We start from the raw sequence: 13,451 nt of genomic DNA, 5'->3' as shown, positions 1-13,451 counted from the left end.
TGTCAAAAACCGTGTTAACATTGGACATGACTGTGAAGTCTTTAAACTTTGAGGCTGGCTTAGTATATTTTTATCACTTCTAGAATGATGTAATTCAATGAGAATACCTCACTCTTGTCTTTATTACAGGAATTAGTCTAAGCTGTGGTGAATTCTGCAGTCCAAATGAGTGGTAGTGGTAGATCTGACCTTCAGGAGGTGTGGTTTTTTTGAGTAGCAAAACAATCATCACTTAAATAGCACATTCCAATCTGTTCTTCCTTGAGAGAGTTTCCCTCCGACTGGATATGTGTGATTGCCTTGCCGTGCATCTGATAGCAGCTGCTTGTAGTGCAGGACTACTCCTAAACTTGCTCACCCGTGGTCCCATGCTGACTTGCTTTTGTGCAAGTCGGCCAGCACACAGCGCTGCTGGGGCCATTTCACGTGCTCATATTGTCTGTGTGATGTTGAATTCAGTCCTCTGTGTGCATGCACTGGGCTTCTGACAACAGGTCACTCACAGCTGGCATCTTTTATTAGCCATGAAACATTTATCTTCAGTGATGCTTAAATAGTTAATAAGGTTAGAAGCAAATTTGAATAAAATCAAAACCAACTTTTTTCCCCACAGCTTAAATAAAGCAGCTCTCCATCCCCTCATTCTCAGGCAGACCTAGCAGTGCTTCTGTCAGTGCAGCAGACAAATATCCAAGCCATGATGAAACACATTTGTCCATTTAAGTGAAAATAAAGCAAGAAATATGCTGTATATGCAATTCTGAAGGCAGAGGTTGATGTTCTCCTTGCTTTTCAGATGCCTCTCCTTTGCAAAACTGTAGTATGAGCTGAGGCTTTGGCCTACTACAGAAAGAGATTGCTGCTGCTGAAAAATGTCTAGTTAGGGCTGGGCTGGATTTTATTTTCTTACTAAAAAGACATAAAAAGATAGCAAAGTAGAGATGAACACAACTATGAACTGCTTGAAAGAGCAAAAAAGTCCTTTTGTCTTTTGCCTTTGTGACTCCTAATTTCTCATTATAATAGTTTTGGAAGAGTATATTGCAATATTTGTGAGAGACAAAAAAAAAACAACCACTGAAGAAATTCACTGCCACCTGTGCAAGTCACCTAGAAGCATACAAGAAAGCTCATCTCTTATGAAGTGCTCCTGGGAAATACTTGTTCTTCTCACCATCACTAATTTCAGCAAAGATCAGTGGATAAGGCTGTAGAAATAAACACAGCTGTGGAACGTGGCATAGTAAACAACATGCTGAAACCTCTTGGCAGAGAGCTGTTTGCCAGGGAGCCCAAATGCAATGCTTAGTCCATGGGCAAGATGGCATTTCAATTTTTGGTACCTTTGAATTTTTCAGAAGCAAATATTTATCCCTAAACCTGCTCAATCCAGCCTTGTATTTACACATAAGGGGGCAGTGTGGTACTGTCAGCCAAGTGCCGTGGAGGTGCGCATTAGATTTCACTGTTATATATTGCGTCATGTTTTAAGAAATGGCTTTAGAACTCTGAGCACAACTAGAGCTTTGTCACAGCCTGAGAGTGCCGCTGTGTCTGTACTGGGGAGAACCAGGTTGAACAGCTTCCTCTCTTCTTTGTAAACATTTTGTTTTTAGAGAGGTGCTGTTTTGGCGCTCTCTCGTAGTCCCTTGTTCATAGGCATGTGAAGGAAGGGGGAGAGTTTTCCTAATGCTGGGATGGGGAACTTTAAATTAGAGCATTTTTACCTCCCCCATGGCAACATTCACTTACTGGAAAGGAAGGTAATGTTTCCATTGAAGCTTTCTGTGCACACCATACATGGGCTTCTGGCCCACTGCTGCCCAGTTTTGGGACTATGATAATTTCTCCACTCTTTTTGTGGAATACGTCCTTTCTTGATTATTTTGTACAGCACAGTCTTCTACCTGCCAATACCAAAGTGATGATTAAATGGCTGTAAGTCAATGCATACATGGGATCTTGGGTCATCTTCTTCCTACACTTTAATATTCAGGGTTAGCAGGCCAGGATATGATGACATTTAGGGTCTCTAGAACTTTTAACGTGGTGTTTTGAGTGCCTTACTACAGGATGCTTATGGCATTATTTCTCACCTGTCTGGCTTTTAGTGTCATACTGCACCTAACACATGATGTTATTATCCAAAAATGTGTTATCTGTGTTGTCCCTTTATAGTTTCTGCATGAATTTCTACTTTATAAAAAGTAGAAATCTATAAAATGCTTTCCCTTAAATATTGATTACAGCTCTCCTCTGCCACTTGTCCTTATAGTAAATATTATACAGTTGCAGAGCACAAGAACATCATACACTGTTTCATTACATCTTGTTATATCACTGTGTTGCATTGCTGTGAGGTGCTGTACAAACAGGAGTTTTCTTACACAGCTCCTGTTTGTGTTTTCCTTTATCTGCTTCTTTGTCTTTGCTGAAATACATATGAAGCCAAGTTGTTAATGCCATGATCACTTGTAGAAGGCTGCTGGTAAACTGCATGCCAGTACACTGGTAATTTCTAGTAGTAAATCAGCACTGTTAGACTGTCCCCTTCGTGTGACAGTTAAAGTGCTGTCAGGTACAGGGAATCTATGCTGTTGGTTAATTCAGAGAGAAATGGCGTGGTGTTCTGTGGGGAGTGGTGATGTGCTGATGGTTGTGACTCAAAAGATAAAATTATGACAGCAAATGCAATCCTTTTTATATGCATATTTGTGAATGTCAGTATTTAATATAAAATTGTCTCAATGTTAATAGTTAACAGAATAAATTCTCACATGGTTTGTTACTATGGTATTTCTCCCTAAAAACCCCTGCCCACAAAATTTTCCCCTTGCTTTCTTCAAGAGTGTGGTGTTTCTTTAATTAAAGTGACTGATATAATGACATCACAAGCTTTGAAAATTAAAATGGGTATTCTGGAAAAATTATAGGTTCTAGCTAAAGCTATAGAGCATTTTGGTTACTGGTTCCTAAGTTAGTGTCTTTCATTTTCTCCTTCCCCTTCATCCTAGCTGGTAAGTGTGGCTGCAAATGTTTTGTGTTTGAATTAACTGATTGGCAGCTTGGTTAATGCGTAGATAGTGCTATTGGTTATTTCCATATTATATTTATTTATTTATTTATTTATTTATTTTTAAAGCACTCATTAAAAACCCACAGCATACTCCCAAACTTGAAGGAATGGATTTTTTGGCTCCTGTCTCCTTTGAATGAAATCCAAAACAAATGTTGTTTGATAATGGTTTACAGTTGCATTACACAGGTTGCTCTTCATGATAAATAATTAACACCCTTTGTGTTCTTGATTGCAGATTTTCAAAACCCTGCCTGATGCTACTTTCCCTGAGCCAATCTCTATGTCAGTATCTCCTCCAAATGCCCCACCAAGGCAGTCAAGAAGACAAGGACAGCGTATTAAGAGGCCTCTGGCTGTTTACAATCTCTGCCTGGAGTTGGATGATGGTAAGATGTTAGTAATAATTTCAGTCCTTGCATCAGATGGGCTGTGTATCCTATCTCCAGGAGGTGTTTTCATTTCATGTTTCATTTGTATACATGTGTGGATGCACATGCACGCTGGTTTAATTGCTTTGGAACATGCAAAGAAGCAAGGAGAGCTGCAGAGAGGGGACAGCAGGGAGTACTGTCCTGTGACTTAGGTTTAAAAGTAGGACGGACTGTCTTAAATATGCTTTTCTCCTCTAAAAAAAAAGCAGCTCCTCTTTCTTTGGGGAAATCTCTTTGACCTCTACTGAAGATTACACAGCCATAAGATAAATGGAGAGAGAACTAAAATTAAAGCAAATCTTTTATGAGAAGAGCTAATGCACTTTACAGTTAAATTCATCTGGATTAAAGGCTCAGGTCACCACTGCACTGGAGAATACCACTACTTCACTTGAATCTTTAATACCTTGCTGTAACTAGCAGTAAATACTTGTCAACTTGCCTTACCACTGAAAAGCAATGAAAAAAAAAAAAGTCTTCCTTTTGTGCAGTAGCAACATACAGTGAGGCAGAGGGTGTATAATAACATCTGATGAATCCTGACTGTTGGCCAGAACCATAATAATTTTCCTGAAATTTCGTTGCTTGGGGGTAGGTACAGTACTGAGGAGGCAAGTCAGGGCTCATTTTGTGTTACAGTTTTTCTCCACCCTATTCCTTTTCTCTTTCCTAATGTTTTTTGCCAATTGTCTTTTCACATGAAGAGCCATGGGATCAGGGTACAAAGTTCAGTTACAGCAAGTGAAAGTAAACAGGAAGGTTTTGGAATCACGCAGTAGTAAGAGATTCACTGGTGAACTGTCACTAAATTAGTGGTTAACAGTGGTTGGTTTCATAAGGCAAGAACACAAATACCTACAACAGCTGTTAAGTGCAGCTTTTAGAAACAAACTCAGGACTGTTTATAGTTTCAAAGCCAGTTTTGCAGAGAGTCAGCAAGAAATTCAGCATTCCTGCCATCGGATTTGATTCACCAGAGAGATATGAAATCTGTGTCTGTCTTGCATCAAATGTGAAACTAAATGCCTTGACTAGAAGATGCTTCAAAAGCTTAAGATGTGTTAATTTGAATAATATGCTCCCAAAAGCTATGAAAGCTCTTGAGCTACATCTGCAATAATAAGTTTATCCTCATCTGAAAAACAAAGCTAAACTGAAGCCACTCACAGAGCTGTTCACATCTAATTTTGAATGTGAATCCTAGCAGGACCCAAGAAGTACCACAACTTCTCAAACTCCATGGAGTAAGGTTTGCACTGAGGAGTTGACTTTGACCCAAACACTGAAGACAAAAAGCAGTTGGTGGTTTATTTTATTTTATTTTGAGGGCAAAAAATACAGTGTTACTGTTGAAAACTGTTATAAAGAGTGTATTTTGCCTAAATGCAGTCCATATTCTTGTCTAATTTGGGCATCTTGGCAAAGAGCTGGGGTTGTTAAAGGCTGTAATAGTTACAGCTCATGCAGAACCTTGGTGCTTGTCTGGGATTTGTAGTGGGCTGAACTGCAGAACTGCCTAATACATCATAGTACATATTAAACCCATAGCGAAGGCTGCAGGTGAATTTTGGGTGGGATCTGGCAATAACATTTCCCCTTGTAACTGCTGAAAAAATACCTTCTGTGGTCTGTAAAGCCACTCCCAAAGGTAGCAGGATCCTCAGGCTGTTGGTGGCTGCTGGCCCCATGCTCCTGGCTCTTTTCCTTGTTCAGCCAGCCCGCTGTGCCAGGGCAGTGGGCAGTGGTTGGGACAATGGCTCTTGGGCACGTGTGCCACGCACATGCAGCGCTGCAGTGCCTCCAGCCCAGCTGTGTCACTGCACGCTCTGAGCCACTGCCCCAGTGGCTGCAGGCTGTGGGGATCAGCCAGGCTCATGAATTATCTAGTCCCTGAGTAGAGCTCAGTGCCTCCAAATACACTGCGTGGCCTTCAGTTGCTTTCTTCTTTGCAGAGGGGGTGAAGGAATAGAAGTGAGCCTGGGCTTCATTCCATATTTACCTAGTTTCTTGGCTAACAAATGCATGTTTTATAACTGCTCTTTGGAAGATTTTATCCTGTGTGTGTTTTTAACAGGAAATTAAACATTAAACCCCTTCCCTCCCCCCCGCCCCCCCCCTTATTCACAATGGCATGAGTTAAGCACCAGGCACAAGCCAGTGTTTTGTATTTCCTGGATATGGCAAAATTATCATAATCTTCTTTTAAACAAGCAGCTGATACATATTTATATGTAAATATATTTGTAGACAAATATATCTCTAAAGTTATGGTAATTGTATATAAATATTCTCTATGCCTTGAAACTAGAACTGTGTCGGAGACAAAATCTCTCTGTGCTGGAAAACTTCTTGAGTGTGTTTCTTTTAGGATTGTTATGCAAACCAGGAAATTGTTAGAAAAGCGGAAACAAGTCTTTAGCTATCAGCTGCTCCAGGGAGTTAACAGGCTTCAGAATCCACTGCTTGAATTGGAAATGCAGGGTTCAGGCCAGGTTTCTTTTTAAAAGCACGTTTGCAGTCGAGAAGCTTCTTGACTGCACAGAAAATGTATGCAGCAACCACCCAGAAAGGGCTGTAAGATATATAAATATTGATAGATATAATAGCTGAAGAACACACACTATGTTTGATATAAATCTTTATTTTGCCTTCTAGTAATTAGCTGTACTGAATTCTGATAGTGCATAGATTTTCCTTCCTTGTACATGGCAATTAGATGATTAAACCTATTTGCAAACAATTCAAGGATTATGTTTACTACCGTGAGGATCTTTGTTTCCTGAAAGACCAACTTAAGTCACAGATGATGCTGTCTGTTTTTCTTTCAACTTCTATCTTCTTTGCTCTGTGGTAAGCCAGTTACTAAATTTTTCCTCTGAAGTTTTTTGACATCCTAGTTTCTTAAGTGGAACTGGACCTAATGGGGAACTCTGAGCTACTTTCATATATGGCCTAGACCCAAAGTTCTTGTTTCAGCAAAATGCAGATTTGTCTGAGATTTACATTAGGACCATTTCCAGAGTTTTCTAGCCTTCTAAATGAAGATTTAGGGTTTGTTTTTTGGTGGTGGGTTTGTTTGTTTTGTTTTGTTTTTGGGGTGTTTTTATGGCTTTTTAGAATTTATTTTGCTGGTTTTGGTTTTTTTAATATATGGAAATTGCTTTCTTCTTTCCCCATCACTTATCTGAATGAACTTTATAATGAATAGCAGTGCAGAAACTCCTGTTACTTACAGTCTCAGCTATGTAGAAATGCCTTTTCATTGCCTCTGTCTCTCTATGCAGACAGGGAAAGACTGTTAGCTAGAACTGGGAGTTGTTTATCCTGTTCTAAGCATGTCATTGGCTCTTTATTTTCCATTTGGGCAGTCAGTATATATCAGAGGAGATTGCTGTTTACATTTCTCCTAGAGGGCAATGCAGATTTAGAATCTTGTTCCCCTACAATTTTATTTAAATTTTAATGTATCTTTCTTGTCTTGTAGCAAATGCAACAGGTTTGGGATTTCTCTTGTTTGTTTGTTGCCTTCTTTTTCTTGTTTTTTTCCGTGCCAGAGACTTAGAGATTGTTGAACAAGTTTTGCAGGGCCGTTAGAGCAATATAGGAAGAAAAATCCTTTGTAAGGTAGGCAGTGTAATGCAGTCCATCCAGGATGAGCAGAGAATCAGCACAAGTTGCATAAGTCACACCTGGAGTCAAGAAATGGGTCGTGCGTAGCACTTTGTCCAACTACAGAACAACTTGTTTTCTAAACAAACCAGAATATACACCTCAAGCCACAGGGCCTGCTGATGCCTTATTCTGTTTGAATACTCTCTAGGTGCCAAAATTTCTCCTTGGCACATATGTGGACATAGCACATTAGTGTCAAAGGGGGGCTGCATTGTTCTTTTCTAGAGCATTTGTGTCCTATCCCCCCACTCTGGGATCATATGGGCTGTTTTTGATAGCCTGCTGCTGCTGTGAATTAAATACTGTTTTATAGTGGTTTAGAAAACAGATTCTTCTGCAGAATTTGAAAAGAACTAGAAATTAGAACTGCTACTTAACCATTCAAAACTTTGTGCTAACTTATATTGCCTTTTGAAGTATTTCAGGACACATAGTTATGAATGGTATGTTAGTGTTGAACAGAAGTAGCTGGTCTTGATTTTTTGTGGGGATTGGAGTGAGACAGTGTCTTAATTTGGGTGATAAATTAATTTGCATGAATTACTGTGTCATTCAATTAAATTACACTATCAGAGTAAAATGTGATATGTGTAATGGCTACATAGCAATATTCCCTCTCCCTGCTCTCTCCCCCATCCCTTCCTGCCCCAAATACAAGTAAAAAATCATGAACTTCATTTGGAATTACGGAACAGAAAACCTGGATGTTAGAGGAAGCCTTGGACTTATAATGAGACTGGTCTTTAGGGCTGAAATAGCCCAGAACTGCAAGGTTGCAGGTGTGAAACCTGGCCTTGAACTCTTTCTATTTCTGAATTTGCTGCTTGGAAGTGTTTCTGTAACCTGGCACATAGTAGGGGAAATGGAAAGAAAAGCAGCTACATAGGCATATCAAAAAGCCATAAGGCCCTGCAACACTTGCTTACAAAGCTATTGTTAACAGCTGAGTAGAACACAGCTATGCTGTCACAAAATAAGTGCACCAATGTTAGTCATGAGGGGAAGATCAGGATGACTGCTGTTTGCCATGTGGAATTTCAGACAGTTTGTATTTCATCTTGCTGCAAGAGTAGCTCCTGCAATTCTGTGTGATTCACCACAGCTTTTCCCACCTGATGGCTCCGAGTAGGATGTGTGCTGTACAAAGTTAAGTCTTTTTGAGCTACTGCCAGTGAAGGTACAGCTTTTTCTTATGTAATTGTGGGTCCTACTTTCCTATCAGAAAGTTGACTTCTGCTTGGAGTGCTTTGCGTCCACAGAAGATACTTTTTTGCCTTTTTTTTTTTTTTTAAGAGATACAGAATAATTTGGGTCCATACTTTGCATGCACAATATACATTATCTGTCCATTTTATCCCTGTGAGTAATCTTTTTGCTACCGTTTACTTGCTGCACTGCTAGCAAAAATCAAATTTGTATCATGATGTAGTAAACATCTCCTGACTTTTACATCTTGTTGAATGAGGTGTACCAGATCTTCATGGTTGGTGTGAGAATTGCCTTAGTTTCATTGCCGGTGCTTGTCTGTTTTCAGTCTATGAAATCTAGAGGCTGTAGAAATGTTCAAAGTAAACAATCCATGTGTTCACACACATGCATACAACAGGAGTCAGGGGGCAGGGAAAGGGAACTTGAATAGACTTAAAACTAGAATCTGAATTGAAAGAAGGAATGGCAAGTTCAGGATAATGGGCCAGTCTTTCCTTGAGGCCAGACATTATTAAAAATCTCTGACCTTCTGTAATAATCCTTCATCTCTAATTCTCTACCTTCTGCACACAGACATACAGGGGAAGATAATGCTGTAAAAAGGCCAATTTGGCATGCTAAAAGCCATTAATCCCAGGCATGGAAGTCACTGACATATCTTTACTACATGCCAGCTGTGCCCTGGCCAACCTTTACTGGTAAAAGTAAATTCTTTCACCCAGCACACAAGAGTGTAAGTAGAACAAAGACTTCAGCTCTTCAGTCACCTTCCTATGGATGAGAACATGCATTGCACTGAATTAGGGGTTTCCTCACATGTTCTTGCTTCTCTTCACTGGTGACAAGAATAGCAGTGATCTTGCAGGGGAGAAATGTTTATAAGGCTGATATGCAAGTTAGAAAATATTCCTCTTGTTTTGCTCCCACTCCATCAGTGTTTTTCATTCAGTCAGAAAAGAATGTCTTCTTGTTTGTCCATTAGCTTCTGGAAGTCTTTGTCCTATTTGCTCTTCTTTTTCTCTATAATTTTCTGTTTTCTTCTTTTGAAAGTTGCACTTGGTGCAAGGTGAATTACATTGTTGTCACTTTTCCTTCCCAGCTGTTTTTGTGACTTGCTGAACCAACAGGGAGATTGAAGGTGTTCTTAGGGGAGATCAACAAACCTGTCACCTGGATGTTCAATTGAAACAACTGACAAAACTTCCCCTAAGGGCTGCTTATCTTGTTTTCAGTAGTTTTTTTAACAAGCCATACCTATCCTGCTTGATCCATTCCTCTACTGAAGTGACTGTTATGGCAAAAGGAGAGAGGTGAAAAAAATGAGGAAGGAGGCACAGCCAAGTGTCAGCAGCACACTGAAAATATTTCAGAGTGGCTTTCTTGTGAGAGACCCATCAGATACACAGTGTGGTGCAGTTAGTCCTTGTCATTGGCCAGGTTGTGGAATTATTGGTGAGAAACTTATTTTCAGAAGTCATAGGAAGTGACTGCAAGTAAAGCAAACTTAATAGCAAGAGAAAAGGAGACAATAGCATGATGTTATCCCTGTTTGACAGCTCAGGGAAAGAACTTTTGAACACCTCACTTTCTGAGGGTGGAAGCACCCTTACAGACACATCTTCCAGCTTATTGGTGCCTCAATTGCCAGCCAAACAGAAAAGGAAATGGAATAATATTTTCATTGACTTGGAGTTTTTGATGTTGTTTAAGAAGTGCTTCTGACTTAGGGAACTTTTAGGTCTGGTGATTGTACCCCTTCTTGATCTGCTCTGGTTTTTCAGAGTTCTCATGGATTAGACTAGAGCTGTTCCCCTGTATGTTTCAGTACAAACCTGGACCATAGCTTAATGTTGCCTGGACTGGTGGAAACCCAAACTCAGTGCTACCAAAAAAACTATGGAAGCAGTGGGACAGTCTGTTTATCTTACTATTTGTCAGGATTTTCAGGAAGTAGCTTCAGTTCATCATTGCATTTTTCAGCCATGAAATTGGATGGCATCTGGCCAGGCTGGTAAGGCTGGAGAGCGTGTGTGGTTTCCTGCCAAGCCAGCTCTGGTAAAAATGAGTAATTGTTGAGTTTAGATACTGCTCTTGTTATCGTGGTGTACACAAATCAAAAGAGGAACCCCTCTGCAGGCTTGTATGTGATTTCTGTTGTTTCAAAATTCAATTAAGTGATATAATTAATATCCCAACATTGTATCTGTGACTGTCTTGAACTGTTTTTCCACAACTTGAGGGATAAATGTGGATTCTTTACCCATTTTAGTTTTAGCTTGCTCAGTGAAAGGCTATGTGTCTTTTGGATTTTATTGATGTAAAATAATTTGAGCAGGATTTCTTCTGATTTTGAAAGATGGCCTGCAGTAAGGGGGATATTAATTGAAATAATTGCTTAATTCGTACAGGTTAATTGTTTAGTGATACCGGGTAAGTGTATCTCTAGAAAGATGCTTGTTAAAAATTAAACTTCGCATTTTAAAAACGGACAAAAAAAATCAAAAAGGAGGAGGCTAGGACAGGGTGATGGTCCCCAAACTCCACTTGCCTCTAATTAACTTGCAGATGAGTGCATTTCTTTCCCTTTCCTAAGCCCAACTCAAACACCTTGTGGCCCTTTTGGCACAATTCTTGAGTTGCATCATCCAGTCTTGAGGCAAATTCTGTCTAGCACAGCTTCCTCCTGTTCCTGATGTATCTGAACCATTATGGAGTCGGGGAAAACAACCTTTGTACAGCAAAGCTACTTTGTGCCTAACATACACATGCTGCTACATGCACGCATTTGAAAAATATATCAAAGTTGGTCTTTATCTGGGAAAAACCGTAGTCAGCTCGAATAATTGTGTTAATTATTTTGTCTGAGAGAAAAAAAAGTAGCTGGAGCAGGGATTTGATTCTTGCTCCATGTGTTCTGTGTGACAGCATGAAACTGATGGGAATGTGGGTTGTCTGCTGTCCATTTGCTCTGCTGGCTTGAGGCTGTGATGAGTCTATGATGTCTAAATTTATGTAAGAACTAGCTGCATACCAGGGCAGGGCTGCATTGTATAGGGTTTGCTACACTCCAGGGTTATTACTGGGTGCTTTTGGATAATGGAATGTGGTAGTACAAATCTATTTTTCTGAGTTTTTACAGGAATTTGACCTCCAAAATACCCATTATTCAGGAGCACTGAAATAACTCTCTTGTTTAGTTTTAGTATTCACTATGCTTACTTTTTTAACCAAATAATAGGTCACTATTAGCTTGCAATCAAGCTTTCACCTTGATTTGGAAATGTGTTTTAAAATGTGTTTAAAAAGCAGTTTCTGTGGTCTGGAGGTAATAAACAATTGAGTTTTAGTGGCATGACAAATGAAAGTACACAGCTTCTTAATTTACTGAGAAACAGATGACTTGGCTTCATTAATTCAGAAAACTTTTTTAAAGTTTGAAGAAGTAGAAGAATATCTGAGTTCCCCTGGTGTTTGGTGTAATTTACCAGAGGATGAGTGGTACAGTAAACAGTGAATAAAGGGGCAGCCCTGCATCTTGAAAAGGCTCTTCTTGACTGCAGATTCCTCTGATAACTATCACAGAAAACTTTCTCCAGAGGAGTTACTTCTAGCTTTCCAGGAATGGCTGAATCCTTTCCAGACTAGTTGGTACACCGTTTCGTGGGATCATTTAAAGATTTATTAACTGTGTGAAGAAACTTTGGTTATGCTTTTTGTGTCTGTTTTCTGTAGATGTTGAAGATCTAACACCTGGAAGTAAGTACTTGCTTGATCAAGGATATTTATACCAATATTTTTTTCTCTGTCCCTGATCTATGAGATTTCTATTAAAGTGAAAATACAGTACATACCCACAAATTAATGTAAGAGCAAAGCTACTTTCTACTTGGTTGAACTTCTGGATTATTGTGGGACATTAGCTATTTATGGGGAAGGAATGTTTGTTGTCTCAGAGTGGGATGCAGCTGTGATGCTGATGGGGGTGGATGGGTGGCTGCAGCTCAGCTGCTGCTTCCTCACCTGGTGATGCAGAAAATGGCAGACTTGAAGGTGGCAACAGGGATTTTGCAACATCCTTAACTTGCTCTCCTCAGTAACTGTCCCCATCATCCCTTGTCTGTGTCAAAATCGAGATGGATTTTGATCCTCTTATTTTAGCATGATTTGCCTATGCAATGACCATTTAGAACATACATAACTGTTCTGTTTGGTGTATTCTGTGTATATCTCAACAGGAACAGTCACGTAGCCCTCATTTACTCCAGAAAAATTCTCTTTCATAAACTGTTTTCATTCTCTAGTTACCTTTAAACTGTAGACATTGGTTGTACTGTTGACATTAAAGATTAGTCTTGCTTTTAACATTAAATCATGTAATTCAGTAGTTTACTTAAGCTGAAGTTGGAAGAAAACTGTCACTTAAGCAAGTAACTGATAGTGTTAACTCTCTGCTTTTCATGGTCCTTAATACAAATGACTTTTTCTTATTTAGAATTCTCAGAGTAAAGTAAGGATCTGATTATTGACACTGCCAAAGTATTTCGGAGGTTGTTTTTCAACTTTGGATGCCAACAAAAAAATATTCTTAGACTAGCCAGATGGAAAAAGGAGAAAAAAAAGGCAGTGGGGAGACATGTCATGCTCAGTTAGGTAGAAGTTTAGTTCAGATTTCTGGTAAGGAGGGTCTGAGAGCTTTTACTGTCTGAGGCTCCTTCAGATAAAAAGCAGAAGGAATTGGGGGTTTATGTATTTGCTAGAGAAAAGCTGGATATGAGGAAGGTCTTAGTCTGTGCTGGTACTTTGGGGGTATCTGTTATTATGAGAAAGGGTGACACGAGGCAGGAAAGGGGGGGAAGGAGGAAGGATTTTTGGGTTAGAAATTGAGGGGTTAGTAGTGCCAGTTAGACACACCAGTAAATTGTTGGGATCAGCCTAAGATATTTATTATTTTCTAGATGGGGCTGCTCTGAACCATGAACAGCCATAAAGGCAGAGCAGAGAGTGTCTGTTGCAGAGGCACAGTGAAAGCTCAAAGGCTTGGATGAGTGTTGTGATTAGAT

The 13,451-nt window shown here is 39.6% G+C and overlaps 1 protein-coding gene across 2 annotated transcripts in view; it reads left to right on the top strand.

Annotated features, from left to right (window-relative positions):
- The window catches only part of ARHGAP10 (Rho GTPase activating protein 10), a 138,567-nt gene that overhangs the window by 100,368 nt on the left and 24,748 nt on the right, over positions 1 to 13,451 (top strand). For both annotated transcript variants that reach the window (XM_064416692.1, XM_064416691.1), the window contains one exon: positions 3,315 to 3,465. In XM_064416692.1, the coding sequence (XP_064272762.1) occupies positions 3,315 to 3,465 (151 nt within the window). The remainder of the gene's footprint in view (positions 1 to 3,314; positions 3,466 to 13,451) is intronic.

This window comes from Passer domesticus, chromosome 4 (assembly GCF_036417665.1).
Source record: "Passer domesticus isolate bPasDom1 chromosome 4, bPasDom1.hap1, whole genome shotgun sequence".
Taxonomy (NCBI): domain Eukaryota; kingdom Metazoa; phylum Chordata; class Aves; order Passeriformes; family Passeridae; genus Passer; species Passer domesticus.
Note: the sequence above shows the minus strand (reverse complement) of the source record. Positions and strands in the feature narration are given on the sequence as shown.